The 21,363-nt window shown below is 45.6% G+C and overlaps 1 protein-coding gene across 1 annotated transcript in view; it reads right to left on the bottom strand.

Moving 5' to 3' along the window:
• Nucleotides 1–5,506: 5,506 nt before the first annotated feature.
• Nucleotides 5,507–21,363, bottom strand: part of LOC138648882 (ribosomal protein S6 kinase alpha-4-like) — a 73,340-nt gene continuing 57,483 nt past the window's right edge. The window contains exons 14-17 of the mRNA XM_069738849.1: nucleotides 21,128–21,319; nucleotides 16,765–16,924; nucleotides 12,269–12,432; nucleotides 5,507–5,857 (exon numbers count right to left, since the gene is read on the bottom strand). Coding sequence (XP_069594950.1) covers nucleotides 5,642–5,857; nucleotides 12,269–12,432; nucleotides 16,765–16,924; nucleotides 21,128–21,319 — 732 coding nt within the window. The 3' untranslated portion in view covers nucleotides 5,507–5,641. The remainder of the gene's footprint in view (nucleotides 5,858–12,268; nucleotides 12,433–16,764; nucleotides 16,925–21,127; nucleotides 21,320–21,363) is intronic.

Genomic DNA, 21,363 nt, shown 5'->3' with positions numbered 1-21,363 from the left:
AGGATGATCAGGAGCACACTGCTCCCCTGCCTTCCTGTTTGCTGTTTTCCAAGATATATGCAGCGGCAAGGAAAACAATATGCTGCCTATAAAATAAATAATACCTTACCTCTATGGTACATATCTTTGGTCGGTAAGGGCAAACATGTGCATTAATGGGCTTCTATCAGAGGTAGAGATGAGCACTTTCGTGATCCTGCATCTACTTTGATACTCCGTGGCAGCTATACATCCGCGGCCGGTACTACAATGCCGGCATCCCGGACGCCTCTTGCGATTCCAAGACCACCATGACATCATGATAACTCTTGAGGCCTTACGACATCATCACATGCGTAATGCCATAGCGTTGGAGGGGCATAGTGATCACAGGATGCCGGCTTTCAAGTGACGGCTGAGAAAAATTTGGTCCAGCCAAGAAAGTTAGTGGACGCGCGTCAGGGTAGTATTTTTTTTATTCATCTCTAGTTTGGTGTATTTCCCAAGACATACATCTAATGGAACTTTGTGACACCTGCCAGCTTCTAGTCATTTGTTAGCATAAATCAGCCATTCGGCTTAAGGTACTTATTATTTTTTTTTTTTAACGTGATGCTGTAGTAGACTACGGTTTATGACGCTGAAACAAACCAGCTCTGCGTACGCCAAAAGGACACTCTTGCTTGGTATAAGGGAGGCCTATGGATATGTTTAGTGTTTGCGCTGTTACGATACTTTTCATGTACATACGTCATATGTTACATAAAAACAAGAAATAAACCATAGAGCCATATTCAGACAATTCATATACGGACCTTGATACACAGAGCGGCCGCGGGTCTCCGATCCTGATCCGACAGCCTCGTAGACATATACAAGGCTGGCGGGTTCAAGTCAGGAGACCCATGGCCAGTCCGCTCCGTACACAAACTTTGCTTTACGATTGTCGGAATCCGTCCTAAGTTCTGATGAGCGCTGTACTTTGCAGATCGGTCACATCGGCCAACTGCGGACATGACTAGGTCCGTGCGCTGCGTAGTGGATGAGTATAGGAGCTGCCTACTATTTACATGCACTAAGGTAAGCGCGGCATGTGGAGGATAGCCCCACTTAGGATAACGTTGGCCCGTGAAAATACACAAGTGTGAACTTCAACCTTGCAGACAGCAGTGTACTCCTGATGTAATGTCCTGCAGGCATCGGACTGAATATGGCGAGGCGATCGCCTGCAGTATATTGGAGCTCTGCAGCGCTCTACAGATGCAATACTAAGATAAAACGGAGCAAACTCCGTGCCCCAGATGTGATAACAGTCGCTGTGCTTACCAGTGGCAAGGTTAACCCTAACCCTATCCTCCCAATAGTAAACCTATATGTTCCCAGCATAGATAATCTGCAAAGCTGTGCTGCATAAAAATACACACACTGTGCATTTCAGCTACTATATACAATACATCTGTGTCCTCCTATTATAGTAAGTGCAACGAATATGAACCGACACCAGATCTAGCTATAGACAGCACAATGATAGATCATTCTTTATGTATCTATACAATGGCATAGGAAGGTGCAAAGCTTCCATGTCAGCCCTGTATACACAAGACACCGACATAGCTCATCACTTGTAGAAATAATGGTATCCTCAAAATGTATAGCAAAAACGCACAGTCCACGCGACACAAAACAGCTGGCTAGACAAGAAATACAGAATAAGAGGTCACAGCTTGTATACAGGGGTGGCTGCTGGGGCTCCGAGACAGCCGTATATATATAATGCCCTCCACTTCTGTTGTGGGTAAGACCGGGATCACGCATTAATTGAGTTTATGAGCCAAAGGGTGGGAAGGAAACCAGAGTACGGGCTCCTGAAGGGGCTGCAAGATGTTCTGCCAAGACGCATCAAACATACCCCACATCAACACACAATGAAGACATTTAAAGGGCTTGTCCAGCAGCAGAAAAATCTATATTTTTATTGATGAGCGAGTTGTCTCCTTTTCATCAATGGCTAAAATTGCAAAGTGATTGTAAAAAAAAACAATCCACCTCTTATTAAAAATGTTTTTCGTTATTAAAAACAGAGAGATTTTTTAATAATATAGATTTTTCATTGCTTAAGTCGCCGGCCACTTCTGTAGCCTCAGAGGTCACATCCATCAACCATGTAACATCTCATCAATAATAAAACATTTATTTGTCTCTGGACATCTCCTCTAAAGGGAGATACGATAAGATACACTTTATCGATCCCGGGGAAAATTACGGATCAATGATATATCGATTAGACATTGCATAAATGTCGGACAGATTCCGAAAAAAAATTGCCAAATTAGAACCACATCTATTTGACATTTACGACATATCCTATTGATTGATATGTGATAAATGTCTCAGAATGGGAATAATGGTGTATAACGCAGACGACGATCACATCACAGTGCTCGGACTGGCCGGCGGCTCTCCTCACCCAAGTGTGACAGTCCGATAACTGTGATGTGATCGTCGTCCGTGTTATACGGCACTCAGACTGTGCCTTAAGTCTGACGCTAAAACGGTACAACACCATTGGCCACTTTAAAGGAAAATTCAGCAATTCAGCTCAAAACAAAAATTTCTGTGTAACGTCCTCCCAGTCCTAAACAAGTTAAAGAACATCACCGGTGACCTTAAAATGTGAAACTCTGCCAACTCCCCCATATCTCAGCCTCACAGAGTCCTGTGTGAGAAAAGTGTGAAGTATTAGGGCACCCTTCATCACTTGCAGCCATATATGAATTTTCAGACATTAAAGGTTTATTCCTAAAATAACAAGTTGTCCCCTAATCATATGATTGGGAGTAACCTGCTGACCCCTTGGGGTCCAGCTGATAGGATCCCCTGCTATCCAGAGATCACGGCTACCGTAAGAGTAGAGTGCAGCGCTCCGCTATTTCTGGCAGTCCCATAGACCAATAATGGAGTGGAGGTCCAGCATTCGCACCTCTACACCAGCCATGGTTGGGCTGCACATCAGCTTTCTCGGAGTCGCTGGCGAGTCTCAAAAGTCAAATAGGGATAGATGGGGGAAGAACGTGTTAGTTTGGGAATAACCCTGTAAATGGAGTTGACTTTTAAAGCTACAACCAATTCTACGCTGACAAAGAAATTCTGGTTACTGCACACATCTGGCTATTCTATAAGCGGGGTATCTTGCTCCGACAAATTGCTTACAGAAAGATAACCCTATATAAACTATTAAAACATACATTTTATTAAAGGGAATCTGTCAGCAGGTTTCTGCTACCTCTTCTGAGAGTAACATGATGTAGGCAAAGAGAAGCTGATTCCAACGATTTATCACTTAGATTGTGTCGGAACGGCTACACCCATTAATCAGTTTCTAGATTGCAGCAAAGCTGAGGAAGCAAACCGCGCCCTCTCCGAGCTCTGTATATACAATGTCCATAGACAGTGAGCTGCCTATCACAGGAAGGGGCGTGTCAGACCAAGGCTCACATGACCAGCTAGTCACAGCAACGATAAGCTACCGGTGCTAAAACAATTATTGTAAGCAAACAAAACCTCAAAGCATGATAAGAGAGGCATCGCAGAAATCTGTGTTTTCATCTCTACAGTATGCTGTCTTCAACTAATGTAGCAAAAACCTGCAGGCGGACTCTCTAAGTAGCTAACCCCAGGACAAACATACATAAAAAATATCAGTACAACTAATCCACCATCTACGATACCAATATCCTAAATAGGGTATAGTAGAAATGAGGAGCCATGCAGTAAAAATGGACGCTGCACCATTATATCGCGCCTCCCTGCGTTCCACCCGTATGATCATGGTGGCCCACTGTGTTCCACCAACATTAAACATAGCGCTTTCCCTTCTCCAACTTTATTAATTATTCAATTATCAATCAAACTAATGGTATAACTAGACAGGATGTATACAGTATTAACTACAGTAAATAAATTACTTATCAATCGAGACCAAAAAGTGGGCCTTATATCGGAATATTCCCGTATATTGAATCTCAGCATAGTCCTAATTCATTCAATGAAGAGATAGTCACCCATCTCTGGGTAAGTAGATGGGGGTCTCCTGATGAACCCCACATTGGAGGGGCAAAACGCGTTGAGACAAAGGTACACTATGCCTGGAATATTTTGATTGGAGGACCAGAGGCTCTTTTTTGAGAAAGATGATCGTTCTTCAGAACACCGACTCAAGATTAGTATATTTTTTCTAAATACCCTGTATGTTATTCATGATTGGTGACCAAGGAATGTAATTAGGAAGTCCTAGCAGTTGAGTGGAGTCGCCATATCGTTAATTTAGGGTGCCAACCTCTGCGGTGAGGCAGGGACCAGTAGTGTAGGGTCATCTAGGATAGCTTAGACGACCATTATTTCAATTACTGAGCTGACCATTACTTAGAATACCCTGTGTATGGACGCTTGTTTTTTTAATATACAAAGGAAATAAACACTACCATCCCTTAGTTGGGATAACATGGGATATTGGTATCCTAGATGGTGGATTGTTTGTACTGTTACTTCTGATGTATATTTGTCCTGGTGTTGTCCACACCTTTTCTAAGGTTTTTTTTTATAGATACTTACTAGTGATGAGTGAATGTGCTGGGATAAGGTGTTATCTGAGCAAACATGTTTGCTAACTGAGTGACTTTGGCATGCTCGAACACTATGTTCGGGTCCTCGCAGCTGCATGTCTTGTGGCTGTTCAGTAGTCGCAACACATGCAAGGATTGTCCAACAGACAGGTAAAAATCCCTGCATGTGTTGTGACTGTCAAACAGCTGCGGGGACTCAACCATAGTATTTGAGCACGACGAAGACCCTCTATTAGCACTCAAGCATACTCATATAACATCTTATCCCAGCACGCTCACTCATCACAAATACTTAATAAAATGTATGCTTTAATGGTTAATATAGGGTTAGCATTCTGTAAGGAAACCGCGCACATCTGACCCGACTTCTCTTTTGCAGTTTTGTTCATGGTAGAAATCTCAAACAAACCCCCCGCTCAAAAAAAAAAAAAACAGAAATGGGAACTTATTATTACTGCTGACTGAAGTTGAATAAGTCTTCTTATTCCAGTTTTTGGCAATATATATATATATATATATATATACAAATATTATATATGGACGGGAACACAGAACTCATACACACACCAAGTTATCTGGTATCAAAGCACACAAGGCCCTTAAAAAGCTTGAATACAAGCTTGTTAATAAAATCTCATTGTTAAAAACATATATATATAGATATATACTGTATATACACATATTTATAAAGGGGGGAGGGGAAGGAGACATCAAACTGGAACACCGAGGAAAACAGTAAATTCTGGTGCAGGGACCCAACGGTCATATCCTAAAACCTTCCCTGCGTTAGCACATTTACACCGGCGGGAGGGAAGACGTACAGTCACTGATACATGGGAAATGGCTAGTATCTATGTCCTTACTATGTACAAACTCGATATACAAAAGTGCACTGGACAGTGATCCTGCCGCTACCTCTCCGAGCCCGCACACTGCTCTCACACATGAAGCAAATACGGTACACCATGCTTCTTTTTTTTTTGGTCCTCCTTTTGCACACGATAGCCGGGCCTGTAGTGTAATCGAAGTAAAGCAAATAGTTATGAATTTGCAGGCCTGTGACTTTGTGGGGGTGCTCTGGATTTGGGGGATCGAGCCGCAGTGGTAGCAGATGAGGACGATGATGAAGACGAAGAGGAGGATCCACTGCGTGCGTCGCCTCCTGTACTGCACTGCTTCAATTTGCGTCTTTTAGCCAACGGAGCATTATCCACACTTTTTAGAAAGACTCCCTCCCGCTTACCACGATTAAATGCCTGCAAGAAAAAAAACAACATACCGAGTAAACGCTACAAGCTAATCTGTAACCACCATTCAATGATCTTACCATTTTACATTTTACAAGAAGAATATGACTTTTAGTAAGACTTTTCCATTGAATAAGATGGACGTGCCATCCGTGTGCTGTACGTGTTTTACATGGACACATAGACTTGTATTGGCCCTTGTCATCTGGAAAAAACGGACATGTCTCCATGTGGTTTGCACCGACATGTGTGCAGCACCATAGGTTATAATGAGTACTTGTGGCATCCATGAAAATACAGGACGTCACACCAACCTGAAACACGGACATGCGTCACGGGATCCCTGGGATAGCCAGAGCAGACATGGCTGGAATGGTGCCGGCACCGGAGGCGAGTATAAGTGTTATTATTTTACTGGGGGGAACATAGGGATTCAGAAGGGGTTGTCAGAGTAGTGGACAATCCCTTTAAAGTAGTTGTCCAAAACCTCTCTAAACCCAGGGTGGTGTAATAACAATAAACCTATACTCCCCCACTGGACGAGGGCTGCTCGTTTGTACTCTGTACTGCATTCCCTGCCAATCCCCAGTCATCGACGTATGTTGAGGGTGTGACAAGAATACTGCTGCCAATCAGCAGCCACTGATCAGCTGCAGTCTTCACTCCCTTCCAGTTCGGATGCAGTGTGAAGGCTACAGATCATCAGCAAAACCACTGATTGGCTGCATCACTCACATGACTTTCCCCGCCAGATGAGAATGCCAGGAGACTGGAGAGACACACTACCAATTGTAAAGGAGCGATGTGGTGTTAAGGTGCACTTTTAAAGTAGTGGACAACCCTTTTAATCCATCCATCTACTCCTACAACCGACATCTGCAGGGAGAAAGTAAAGGGCTTCAGTAACTATAGTCTTGTCCAACCCTTTTAATCCATCCATCTACTCCTACAACGGACATCTGCAGGGAGGAAGTAAAGTAACCTCGCACACATAGACATTCACAGACTCTCAGACTCTCTTCTACCCCTGTCCTCCATATCTTCACTCCGCGACACGGACTGTGCCACCGCTTTCTACAACTCCACCCTCACATCAGCCATAGACTCAGTCGCCCTTCTCATGCATGGCAAAGTGTGACAAATCAATAGGCAACCTTGGCATAACAATCTCACCAAAAAACTTTGACAAGCATCCAGGGTCGCGGAGCGGCGTTGGAAGAAAACACTCCTGCCAGACGACTTCACTGCTTTCAAACAAGCTACGCTTGCCTTTAAATTAGCCCTCATCTCCGCTAAGCAGACCTATTTCACAAACCTTGTATCTTCATTATCCTACAACCCAAAACAACTGTTCAGCACATTTAACTCTCTCCTCTGCCCACCACTGCCACCTCCAACTCCCCTCATCTCTTCCGAGGACTTTGCCACCTACTTCAAAAACAAGATCGACCAAACAAGGCAAACCTTTACTGTTCCACCACCCCAACCACTCCATATACCAGACCTCTGCCCTTCTCTAATAACCTCCCTCTCCAACATCACTGAAGGAGAGCTTACTCACCTCCTTTCCAAATCACACCTCACCACCTGTGCACTTGACCCCATCCCTTCCCACCTGCTCCCCAACCTCACTAACATGTTCATTCCAGCCCTAACCTACCTCTTCAACCTATCGCTGTCTTCTGGTACCTTCCCCTCTGCCTTCAAACATGCCACCATCACACCCATCCTCAAAAAAACTAACCTTGACCCAACTGCTATGCCCAGCTATCGCCCCATATCACTGCTCCCGCTTGCTTCAAAACTTCTTGAGCAGCATGTCCATGCTCAACTTTCCTCCCACCTCTCATCTAACTCACTCCTTGAAAACCTCCAATCTGGCTTCCGCCCCCACCACTCCACCGAAACTGCCCTGACAAAAATTACTAATGACTTACAGACAAAGCTAACAGACAGTTCTCCATCCTCCTCCTTCTCGACCTGTCCTCTGCCTTTGACACAGTCGAACACTGCCTGCTGCTACAGATTCTTTCTTCCCTTGGCATCAAAGACCTTGCCCTGTCCTGGATTGCCTCATACCTTTCCGAAAGCACATTTAGCGTTTCCCACTCCCACACTACCTCCTCATCCCGCCCTCTCTCTGTTGGGAGTCCCTCAGGGCTCTGTCCTAGGGCCTCTACTTTTTTCCATCTATATCCTTGGCCTAGGACAACTCATAAAGTCTCATGGCTTCCAGTACCACTTGTATGCGGACGATACTCAGATCTACCTCTCTGGCCCAAATGTCACCTCTCTGCTGTCCAGTATCCCAGAGAGTCTATCAGCCATATCCTCTTTCTTCACCTCTCGCTTCCTAAAACTCAATGTAGACAAGACAGAACTCATCATCTTTCCCCCATCTCACGTATCCCCCCCTACCTGACTTATCTATTATGGTAAACGGCATCACGCTCTCTCCCGCACCTGAAATCCGCTGCCTCAGGGTAAGTCTCGACTCTGCCCTGTCCTTCAAACCGCACGTCCAAACTCTTGCCACCTCCTGTCGCCTCCAACTCAAAAATATTGCTAGAATCTGTCCCTTCCTCAGCCCGCAATGTACTAAAACTCTTGTGCATGCCCTCATCATCTCCCACCTCGATTACTGCAACACCCTCCTCTGTGGCCTCCCCGTTAACTCTCTCGCACCACTCCAGTCTGTTCTCAACTCTGCTAACCGGCTAATCCACCTCTCTCCTCGCTACTCCCCTGTTTCACCCCTCTGCAAATCCCTCCACTCGCTCCCAATTTTCCAGTTCAAACTACTAACACTGATCTACAAAGCCATCCACAACCTGTCCCCTCCCTATATCTCTGAACTAATCTCCCAATATCTTCCCTCACGTAATCTCCGATCCTCACAAGACCTCCTCCTCTCCTCCACACTTATTCGTTCCTCACACAACCGCCTCCACGATTTCTCCCGAATATCCCCCATCCTCTGGAACTCCACGCCTCAACACGTCCGATTATTCACCACTCTCGGATCCTTTAGACGGAACCTGAAAACCCATCTCTTTAGGAAAGCCTACAGCCTGCAATAACCATTCTGCCGCCTCACCACCACCAGAGCCGCCGCCTCACCACCACCCGAGCCGCCACACCCCCGACCTTCTGTCTCTTCCCCATTATCCCGTAGAATGTTAGTCCGCAAGGACAGGGTCCTCTCCCCTCTGTACCAGTCTGTCATTGTAAATTTGTTTACTGTAAACGATATCTGTAACTCTGTACGTAACCCCTTCTCATGTACAGCACCATGGAATTAATGGTGCTATATAAATAAATAATAAATAATAATAATAGTATTGTCTAACCCTTTTATGCCAATGAATGAAATTATTAAAATAAAATACTATTTTTTTTTTAAATTGAGATTAGATACTTGAATTTACACAATAAGATACATGTTCTTTTTAATGAGGGGCAATTTATGTCAGGCAATCATAATCCTTAAACTTTTACCAATGTATATTTATGGAGCAGGTTTAAGATGGCTGTCCTAACATTGGGACCCTACATTATGCTTGAATAATGGATGCCTAATACAAATAAACAGAGGCCAAGGTCTTGTAATTTAACGACTAACAGTAGTTAACCGATCCCTATCACAATAGTTACAGGGCAGGTTTCCCCTGTAACTGGGCAGCTCTTGTTAGGATATGTGCACAAGAAGACCTTAAGATGCCGTTGTACCAGCATCATTTTTGAAGCAGAAGACGATTCAGAAAAACACCGGCGGCGTTATTCCTGACGAGTCTTCTACATCTTTGGCGTCATTTTGTTTCCCCATATATAACATAGTGGTGGATTCCAAGTGGAAGCCTCCAGTAGACTAGTCCTCTTTTAGCCTGAAACAATTCAAAGAAATGATGGAAAATATGCACAGCAAATTGGTTTGATATTGCAGTGCATGTGTGGCAGACGCGGTACTGAATAAGGTACGCGTCTCTGACTGGGGAGCACTTATAGAGAGCTGCACGAAAAGGTGGTCTGTGCCATTTCCCCCCTAGCATCACTTCCCCCTTAGTGATGCACTAATTGGAAGATCCCCAGCCGGGCCCAGCTTGCCCGCTAAAAATGGTTAGAAGATACGCCGGGATAAGACACGCTGGTAGATTTTTCTTCACTCATACAGACGGGTCCCCTCTGACCAAGTACCAATTTCAGGCGATGTTCAAGCTATGCTTGGAAAAAGCCGGGGCAAATCCAGAGTACGGAACACATTCGTTCCGGATAGGGGCAGCCACAGAAGCAGCTAGGGCAGGAGTGTCAGAGGCCGAAGTGCAGAGAATGGGTCGTTGGAAGTCCGCATGCTTCGCCAGATACATAAGACCCGACTTGCTTAATTAACATGTGTTGTCTCTTTCAGGGGTTGAAGTTTGGGTTGTAGGAGATTCCTACGTTTACTGGGCCGAAAAGAGGGCCGAACGGCGGCCAGGAGGGACAAATCTTTACCTCCCGGGCATAAAAGTTAACTGGAGGGGTGTCAGAGGCCTCCAGTGGAAACAGGTGTTCAAAGAGATGGTTGGCATAGCAAGGATGGCGGAACATCCGGTGATAATGGTGGTACACGCGAGTGGCAATGACCTTGGCAAACAAAAGGTGGCCGAATTGTACAAATGGGTGACAACGGATATGGAAAGGTTCAGCTGTCTATTCAGGAACATGATACTGGTGTGGTCGGATATAGCACCACGGGACGTTTGGCAAGGAGTAAGAGATAAAAAAGCCATAGAGCGGACAAGAAGGAAATTCAACGCGCGGATTGGAAAATATGTGAGAGGAAGAGGCGGTATCGTGATCCGTCACCGCCCGCTACAAGGGGATAACACGCCACAATTAAGACCGGACGGAGTTCACCTAACCGACATTGGCCTCGATATTTTTCTGTCTGGTTTACAGGATGGGGTTGAACAGGCCCTAACATCGAGGGGTGGGGTCGGAGTCCCGCGTAGTTAATACACGGGATCCTCCGTGGCGGAAAAAGCGGAGGAGGGCAAAGGTCGTAACCGCTCGTTGGGCCAATTCCCCTGTCGATCACTGACAGGAGCTCGGCGCGAGCCGCTCGTTACGATATGTAATTGCCCTTTCTCCGATTATTTAATTAATAAACTGTGACCGACCTGTTCAACCCACCTAGGACTGTGTGTGTTTCATTACGGGATTGATGGGAGGGGGGAAGGCACTGGTTACGACACCCAGGTCTCCACAGTCTGGCAGACGCGGTACTGAATAAGGTACGCGTCTCTGACTGGGGAGCACTTATAGAGAGCTGCACGAAAAGGTGGTCTGTGCCATTTCCCCCCTAGCATCACTTCCCCCTTAGTGATGCACTAATTGGAAGATCCCCAGCCGGCCAGTGGGCACTAGAGGGGAGGGGTCCTACGGCCACTCCTACAGGGGTTAAATCCAGGTGTCCGGCCGGGAACTTTCTCTTTCACTCTCGGCAGGACACCTGGAAGCTTTTGTCCCACCCACCCTCCCTTTTTAAAGGCTAATGATTAAACTAACCCACAGGATAATGTAAATGTGTGAATTATCTTATAAGATTTGAAAAAAAAAAAAAAAAAAAAAAAATTATTACGTATGTTGATATAACTAACCCCTGGTAACCTTTATTAAGTCACAGCGGAAAAAGCGGAGGAGGGCAAAGGTCGTAACCGCTCGTTGGGCCAATTCCCCTGTCGATCACTGACAGGAGCTCGGCGCGAGCCGCTCGTTACGATATGTAATTGCCCTTTCTCCGATTATTTAATTAATAAACTGTGACCGACCTGTTCAACCCACCTAGGACTGTGTGTGTTTCATTACGGGATTGATGGGAGGGGGGAAGGCACTGGTTACGACACCCAGGTCTCCACAGTCTGCATTTTCTCAGTATTTTTTTTAGGGCTTTTACAGGTGGGTTCCAGGCAGAAAAAATTTCTTGTGCACATACCCGAATAATGGAAATTTAAAATGCTAAAATAAATCAGTAATAAAGTCCCCTATTAATCTTTTGAGGGATAAACGATAAAACTAAAAGTGAAAATACAACATTAAATTAATTACATAAAATATTCCAACCCCAAATTGCTGTCAGACTATGAGCCCTGATCCAATTGTTTGAAATTGGAAATGCATTTCCTCAAAAAGTCTTTTAAAGTAACATCCTAATATTACCAAATAAAGTACTCAGGATGTAAAAGGCATTTTTAAAGAGATAAACTAAAATAAAAGTGTGTATTAAACAAACATAAAAATCAGCAAAAAATGCAAGAAGGTTAAAGTATTTCACCGTAAGTCACATTGTTGGAGGAGACTAAAGGGGAAGAACACCTTTAACGTGGTAAAGACTCTTTCAGCTCAAGTCACTGTGACCTTAGAATTGATTAATGTCCTTACCATGAATGTGGCATGTACACAGGTTTTTGTGGCCATCCCACTAGATTCCAAAACATCTGGGGTCATGAGCGGAGTAGAGGAGAGCGGTCGTCCGCCACGGAGCCACTCGCTTTCTTGCAGTTCACCAAGGCTCAATCGACAAGACGGATCTACAGTCAGCAATCCTTAAAAATAGTTAAAAAGGCTGTGTGAATGGTACCATAATTAAAAGTCAGCGGGACTTTATGGGACACTCAGTAAAGTGTTCGATCTCATTCCTATGCCCGACACATGGTCCTCTGCCACCATTAATGATAAGAGGCGGGGGAGCAAACAGATGCGTGTCACTGGAATAAGAGAAATATACTAAAAAGATAACATTTTAGGTCCATACAGTGATAAAACCAACTTAGAAACTATGAATGCTTGTGAATGGAAGTGTTTTTTTCACTATTCATTTGATATCTTCAATGTAAAATTAAACAACTTTCCTAACAGTCAATATAAAATATCTCTTATTATTTTGCTGCTGTATACCCTGTGTAACTCCTTCACATAGCTGGCTGTCCTGCTGCTTCTGACATAGATCAACAGCAATCTTTGTTCTTCCCTTTCATTCCGTCAAGGATAGGAACAGGAAGGGGGAGAAGGGTGTATATGGCAAAACAGGAGATTAAAACATCCAAGCCTTCAGAGTGGGCAGCTCATACCGACTGAGATCAATTAAGAGTACAGATCTCAGTGGTGGCAAGAGAAGAGGAAGACTCAAACAGGCGGTGGATTCATGTAATAGGAGGTGAAAGGAAACAGAGAGGAAGGAAGAAATACCACACTCCTTAATATCATGTGAGCAGAAGGAAGAGAAGAAGACTCATGGTTGTAGAACAGTACAGGAATGAAGCTATACGGATACACAGTACAGGAATGAAGCTTGACTGGAGACTGCAGCATCCTGGACACGTGGGCCTCACATCCAGCATGCATTAGGAGAAATCTCCGACATGACAAAATGGGAAGGCTGAGTTCATATGAGGGGGCAGTGATGCAAGGCCAAAAAACTGTACAGGGTTTACAGGTGACGTACAAAGTTTTCATATTCTTCACCAGTAAAACTGCAACAATTTGCAGCAAACTGTGTGCAGTTTTGCTGTGCAGTCACTCCATTTGACTCAGCCTGAAACAGGGTGAAGCTGTTGCGTTTAGGTTATGAGATCGGTGGCCGGTCCACACACACACACACACACACACACACACACACACACACATCATGGTCCATACTCTGACCATGAGTGTCAGACGTGTGAAACTGGTCTAACAAGCAGCAGGGAAAAAAAAATTATCTTTGGTTGAAATATATAATTTCTTTTTAGGTTCAATTTTTTTTTTTTAAGTTAAAGGGAAGCTGTCATCAGCAAATGACCTATTTTTTATATCAGTTTTTTTGTGTTACATATATTTTATTTGGGCAATGTCTGATATCATCTTCTCTTTATGATTTACATACTTACATACCGTATATACTCGAGTATAAGCCGACCCGAGTATAAGCCGACCCCCCTAATTTTGCCACAAAAAACTGGGAAAACTTATTGACTCGAGTATAAGCCTAGGGTGGAAATGCAGCAGCTACCGGTGAATTTCAAAAATAAAAATAGATCATTCTTGCCCCATAGCTGTGCCATATAGTGCTCTGCACCGTTCATATTTCCCCATAGTTGTGCCATATAGTGCTCTGCACCGTTCATGTTTCCCCATAGCTCTGCCATATAGTGCTCTGCACTGTTCATATTGCCCCATAGCTCTGCCAGACAGTGCTCTGCATCGTTCATATTGCCCCATAGCTGTGCCATATAGTGCTCTGCACCTTTCATATTTCCCCATAGCTCTGCCATATAGTGCTCTGCACTGTTCATATTGCCCCATAGCTGTGCCATATAGTGCTCTGCAACGTTCATATTGCCCCATAGCTGTGCCATATAGTGCTCTGCACCGTTCATATTGCCCCATAGCTGTGCCATATAGTGCTCTGCACCGTTCATATTTCCCCATAGCTGTGCCCCATATAGTGCTCTGCACCGTTCATATTGCCCCATATCTGTGCCATATAGTGCTCTGCACCGTTCATATTGGCCCATATCTGTGCCCCATATATGCTCTGCACCGTTCATATTTCCCCATAGCTGTGCCATATAGTGCTCTACACCGTTCATATTGCCCCATAGCTGTGCCATATAGTGCTCTGCACCGTTCATATTGCCCCATAGCTGTGCCATATAGTGCTCTGCACCGTTCATATTGCCCCATAGCTGTGCCATATAGTGCTCTGCACCGTTCATATTGCCCCATAGCTGTGCCATATAGTGCTCTGCACCGTTCATATTTCCCCATAGCTGTGCCCCATATAGTGTTCTGCACCGTTCATATTGCCCCATAGCTGTGCCATATAGTGCTCTGCAACGTTCATATTGCCCCATAGCTGTGCCATATAGTGCTCTGCACCGTTCATATTGCCCCATAGCTGTGCCATATAGTGCTCTGCACCGTTCATATTTCCCCATAGCTGTGCCCCATATAGTGCTCTGCACCGTTCATATTGCCCCATATCTGTGCCCCATATATGCTCTGCACCGTTCATATTTCCCCATAGCTGTGCCATATAGTGCTCTACACCGTTCATATTGCCCCATAGCTGTGCCATATAGTGCTCTGCACCGTTCATATTGCCCCATAGCTGTGCCATATAGTGCTCTGCACCGTTCATATTTCCCCATAGCTGTGCCCCATATAGTGCTCTGCACCGTTCATATTTCCCCATAGCTGTGCCCCATATAGTGCTCTGCACCGTTCATATTTCCTCATAGATGCTCCACATAAATCTGTGCCATTACTGCTGCTGCTGCTGCAATAAAAAAAAAAAATGCCATACTCACCTTTCTTGCTTGCAGCTCCCGGCGTCCGGTCCCGGCGTCTCTCTGCACTGACTGATCAGGCAGAGGGCGGCACGCACACTATATGCGTCATCGCGCCCTCTGACCTGCACAGTCAGTGCAGATAGACGCCAGGAAGATGGAGCGGCGCCCGGCGGCTGGAACGTGGACAGGTAACTATGCGATACTTACCTGGTCCCGGTGTCCGGCTCCTTCTCCCGGACAGCTGTCTTCGGTGCCGCAGCTTCTTCCTCTATCAGCGGTCACCGGCACCGTTGATTAGAGAAATGAATAGGCGGCTCCACCCCTATGGGAGGTGGAGCCGCTTATTCATTTCTCTAATGAGTGGTCCCACGTGACCGCTGAACAGTGGAAGAGCTGCGGCACCGAAGACCGTGGGACAGGCGGGGAGCGCCAGGATCGCTGGAAGCAGGTAAGTATGCCTCAGCGCCCTCACCCCCTCACCCGCCGACCCTGCCACCCACCTTGACTCGAGTATAAGCCGAGGGGGCACTTTCAGCCCAAAAATTTGGGCTGAAAATCTCGGCTTATACTCGAGTATATACGGTAATTTGTAATCTTGCAATTATCACAGTAGCCACTAAGGCAGGATTGCAATGACCGGTAACACCTCTCTGCACAGCTGTTTGTAGCTGCTACTGTACATGTGCATTTCCTGACACAACAGGAGAAATGAGTCTAGAATTCCTCAAATAGTGTGAAAATTACAAGATTTCTTCTTTTTTTTGTAACTTAAATAAAAGTTTGTGATATGAAAAGAAAAACATTTTCCCAAAAATGTATATTTAACACAAAAACGTGATTTAAACAATAGGCTGTTTTCTGATGACACATTCCTTTTAGGCTATGTGCACATGTTCAGGATTTCTCGCATGAAATTCCTGAGAAAAACCAGACATTTTCTGCAAGAAATCCGCAAGCGTTTTTGCCGCGGCTTTGACGTGTTTTTGCCGCGGTTTTGCCGCGTTTTTGACACGGTTTTTTCCGGACACTTCTCAATGCATTTTGTAGTGGGAAATCCGCCAAATTAATGAACATGCTGCGGTTTTTACCGCGATGCGTTTTTTTTCGCGGAAAAAAATGCATCATGTGCACAAAACATGCGGAATTCATTCTAAATGATGGGATGCTTATTGTATGTGGGTTTTTTTTGGCGGTTTTATAGCGTTTTTATCAGGGAAAATCGCGAAAAAAAACGCAACGTGTGCACACAGCCTTAATCTGTAATCACAAAAAAATAAAGACTCAGATAAGAAAACAAACTGTACAAATGCCGGGCGTAACATTGAGCTAATAAAAAGCAGCAGTTGGGTTTGGGTCATTGTCAGTCCTCGGAAGACATTGTTCGCTGTGGGTTCTGTCCATTTTTACAATCGGATTGCTTCCCTCGGCTAAGCTGGGAGCCATTGCGGTGACACAGGTTTAGTAATTCTTTCCTTATTCCTTTTTATGTTGTGTAATTGTATATATTGCATTGTTTTGTGCTCAATCTGGATCATCTTGTATATTTGGTATTGTGTGTGACAAAAGCCCGACCTCACAGACATCCATTATGGAACAGCGTCTTACCTTTCACCAGCTCCTTTGCTTCATCGCTCACATGCTCCCAGCTCTCGCCCTGCATCATAAAGTCTCCCTCCTTGATCTTGTTAATAATGTCGGCAGCACGGCTCTGAGGAGATCCCCCCCTGGCACCTTGGAAGGGGACCTGTCCACACAACATCGTGTACTGAAAAATGGGAAGAATGAGAATGATGTCACGTACGGCGCTAATAACACAAAAGACACCATATAATATCAGCAATAAGTAAACCAGTGGTAATCTGCCCTAGGGTCAAAGTCTTCCTGCTAACGAGGCGCATAACTGTGAAATCATTGTCTTTTTTTAATTAATTTAATCAAGGATAATCCTAAAGGCCCCTTCACATTAAGCGACGCTGCAGCGATACAGACAACGATCCGGATCGCTGCAGCGTCGCTGTTTGGTCGCTGGAGAGCTGTCACACAGACCGCTCTCCAGCGACCAACGATGCCGGTAACCAGGGTAAACATCGGGTAACTAAGCGCAGGGCCGCGCTTAGTAACCCGATGTTTACCCTGGTTACCATGCTAAAAGTAAAAAAAAACAAACACTACATACTTACCTACCACTGTCTGTCCTCCAGCGCTGCGCTCTGCTTCTCTGCTCTCCTCCTGTACTGTCTGTGAGCCGGAAAGCAGAGCGGTGACGTCACCGCTCTGCTTTCCGGCTCACAGCCAGTACAGGAGGAGTGCAGAGCACAGCGCTGGAGGACAGACAGCGGTAGGTAAGTATGTAGTGTTTGTTTTTTTTACTTTTAGCATGGTAACCAGGGTAAACATCGGGTTACTAAGTGCGGCCCTGCGCTTAGTTACCCGATGTTTACCCTGGTTACCAGTGAAGACATCGCTGGATCGGTGTCACACACGCCGATCCAGCGATGTCAGCAGGGAGTCCAGCGACGAAATAAAGTTCTGGACTTTATTCAGCGACCAACGATCTCCCAGCAGGGGCCTGATCGTTGGTCGCTGTCACACATAACGATTTCATTAACGATATCGTTGCTACGTCACAAATAGCAACGATATCGTTAACAATATCGTTATGTGTGAAGGTACCTTTAGTAACAACTCTACCATGAATTTGCTGCTGGAAAGGCAAATAACAATCTGTGGTGTTAAAACCCAAGGCTCTTCTCCATTTACACCTTTGGCCTGGGACAGCTCATAGAATCTCACGGTTTTCAGTATCACCTCTATGCTGATGACACACAGATCTACATCTCTGCACCAGATATCACCTCCCTACTAACCAGAATCCCTCAATGTCTATCTGCTATTTCATCCTTCTTCTCCGCTAGATTTCTAAAACTTAACATGGACAAAACAGAATTTATTGTCTTTCCCCCATCTCACGCGACCCCCTTCCCCAAGAACCTATCCATTACAGTAAATGGCTGCCCACTCTCCCCAGTCCCACAAGTTCGCTGTCTCGGGGTAATCCTTGACACTGATCTCTCCTTCAAACCACATATCCAAGCCCTTTCCACTTCCTGCCGACTTCAACTCAAAAATATTTCACAAATCCGTACATTCCTAAACCAAGAATCTGCAAAAACCCTAGTCCATGCCCTCATCATCTCCCGCCTCGACTACTGTAACCCTAACCTCCTGCTCTGTGGCCTCCCCTCCAACACTCTCGCACCCCTCCAATCTATTCTAAACTCAGCTGCCCGACTAATCCACCTGTCCCCCCGCTATTCCCCGGCCTCTCCCCTCTGTCAATCCCTTCACTGGCTCCCCATTACCCAGAGACTCCAGTACAAAACCCTAACCATGACGTACAAAGCCATCCACAACCTGACTCCTCCATACATCTGTGACCTCGTCTCCCGGTACTTACCTACACGCAACCTCCGATCCTCACAAGATCTCCTTCTATACTCCCCTCTTATCTCCTCTTCCCACAATCGCATACAAGATTTCTCTCGCGTATCACCCCTACTCTGGAACTCTCTACCACAACACATCAGACTCTCACCTACCATCGAAACCTTCAAAAAGAACCTGAAGACCCACCTCTTCCAACAAGCCTACAACCTGCAGTAACCACCGATCGACCAAACCGCTGCATGACCAGCTCTACCCTCACCTACTGTATCCTCACCCATCCCTTGTAGATTGTGAGCCCTCGCGGGCAGGATCCTCTCTCCTCCTGTACCAATTATGACTTGTATTTTTCAAGATTATTGTACCTGTTTTTATTATGTACACCCCTCCTCACATGTAAAGCGCCATGGAATAAATGGCGCTATAATAATAAATAATAATAATAATAGACTAGCAGCAAAAAATGACCCGAAGACCCTCAAAAAAAGTGAGCCTCTGCCAGACTCCTCTAGCCGCAGCTTATCTCTAAGAGAACCAAAGGATCGGATTTGGAAAATCTAACAGGCTGGATCCTTCTATCCCCTGACATCATCTGTCGATGGAAGTTGAGAGTCTCCAATATACATTAAGACTGTTGTGTGCAGGATAAGGGACATATTCACAGGATGGAGCCCAGGATAAGGAACATATACACCAGGATGAGGCCCAAGATAAGGGACATATACACCAGGATGGGGCCCAGGATAAGGGACATATTCACAGGATGGGACCCAGGATAAGCGACATATATAACAGGATGAGGCCCAAGATAAGGGACATATACACCAGGATGGGACCCAGGATAAGCGACATATATAACAGGATGGGGCCCAGGATAAGGGACATATACACCAGGATGAGGCCCAAGATAAGGGACATATACACCAGGATGGGACCCAGGATAAGCGACATATATAACAGGATGGGGCCCAGGATACGGGACATACACACCAGGATGGGGCCCAGGATACGGGACATATACACCAGGATAGGGCCCAGGATAAGGGACATATACACCAGGATGGGGCCCGGGATAAGGGACATATACACCAGGATGGGGCCCAGGATAAGGAACATATACACCAGGATGGGGCCTATGATATGGGACATATATAACAGGATGGGGCCCAGGATACGGGACATATACACCAGGATGGGGCCCGGGATAAGGGACATATACACCAGGATGGGGCCTGGGATAAGGGACATATACACCAGGATGGGGCCTATGATATGGGACATATACACCAGGATGGGGCCCAGGATAAGGAACATATACACCAGGATGGGGCCTATGATATGGGACATATACACCAGGATGGGGCCCAGGATACGGGACATATACACCAGGATGGGGCCCAGGATAAGGGACATATACACCAGGATGGGGCCTATGATACGGGACATATACACCAGGATGGGGTCAGGATAAGCGACATATATAGCAGGATGGGGCCCAGGATACGGGACATATACACCAGGATGGGGCCCAGGATAAGGGACATATACACCAGGATGGGGCCCGGGATAAGGGACATATACACCAGAATGGGGCCCGGGATAAGGGACATATACACCAGGATGAGGTCAGGATAAGGGACATATACACCAGGATGGGGCCCAGGATAAGGGACATATACACCAGGATGGGGCCCGGGATAAGGGACATATACACCAGGATGGGGCCCGGGATAAGGGACATATACAACAGGATGGGGCCCCAGAAATGGGACATATATACCAGGATGGGGCCAGGATAAGAGACATATATACCAGGATGGGGCCAGGATAAGGAACATATACACCAGGATGGGGCCTATGATATGGGACATATATACCAGGATGGGGCCCGGGATAAGGGAGATATATACCAGGATGGGGCCAGGAAGTGGAACATATATATAGAAAATTACTGGTTTGCTGGTGAAAATATATTTTTGTTGAGCACAAAAGATCATCATTCTTGGTAGCATAAACAGGACCTGCGCTGCCGAGCTCATTCAGTGCGTTCCTGTCTAAACAGAGTATTAAAAGAAGGCCAAGCACTGCACATCACGTAAACCTAAGATTGGGTAAAATGTAGGGAGTCAAGCAGTCCCATAAAGCAGCCAAATGGACCCTGTAAGTTGCGCACAGTAGGTAATATGTGCTTTTTTATGTTTTTGTTGTTTTGTACATCAGAGAACTGCAGGCTCCCTGCTCCTGACTGTGCATGGTGAGGAGCAGATATGCTCTTGACAACAGCTTGCGTGCCAATCACTTTCTGCACTAGTGTTGGTGATAGTGGCAGATGGCAGTGGGTAGTGTTCATGTGTTGACTCTGTTGGAAATGAGGTCATCTGAGAACAGTATGTTTTCTCCATTGTCTTCAACTAAATAAGTCTAAAATTACCTGGTAACAGTGATAACTATGAATCCAAGGGAATATAATTACGCATTAGGCGAACAAATGCCAACCGGATAAACGAGGTCATACGACACTTACCATGATTACCCCGAGGCTCCATAAATCACAAGACTCATCATAGCCCTGACGAGACAGCAGTTCTGGGGCCGCATAGTGCAGTGTAAAGCAAGGAGTGTGCAAGGGCCGAGACCCTGGTGGACGCAGCCGGGCAAAGCCAAAGTCTATCACCTTTAGAACAGCATTCTCACCGGGAGACGAAAGGAGCAGGTTCTGTATAAAGTAACGGAAGCTTGACGTAAATGACAAATGCGCCA

The sequence above is a fragment of the Ranitomeya imitator genome, chromosome 9 (assembly GCF_032444005.1).
Source record: "Ranitomeya imitator isolate aRanImi1 chromosome 9, aRanImi1.pri, whole genome shotgun sequence".
In the NCBI taxonomy this organism is placed as follows: Eukaryota; Metazoa; Chordata; class Amphibia; order Anura; family Dendrobatidae; genus Ranitomeya; species Ranitomeya imitator.
The sequence above is the reverse complement of the archived record's forward strand: the minus strand, read 5'-3'. Positions and strand labels throughout refer to the sequence as shown.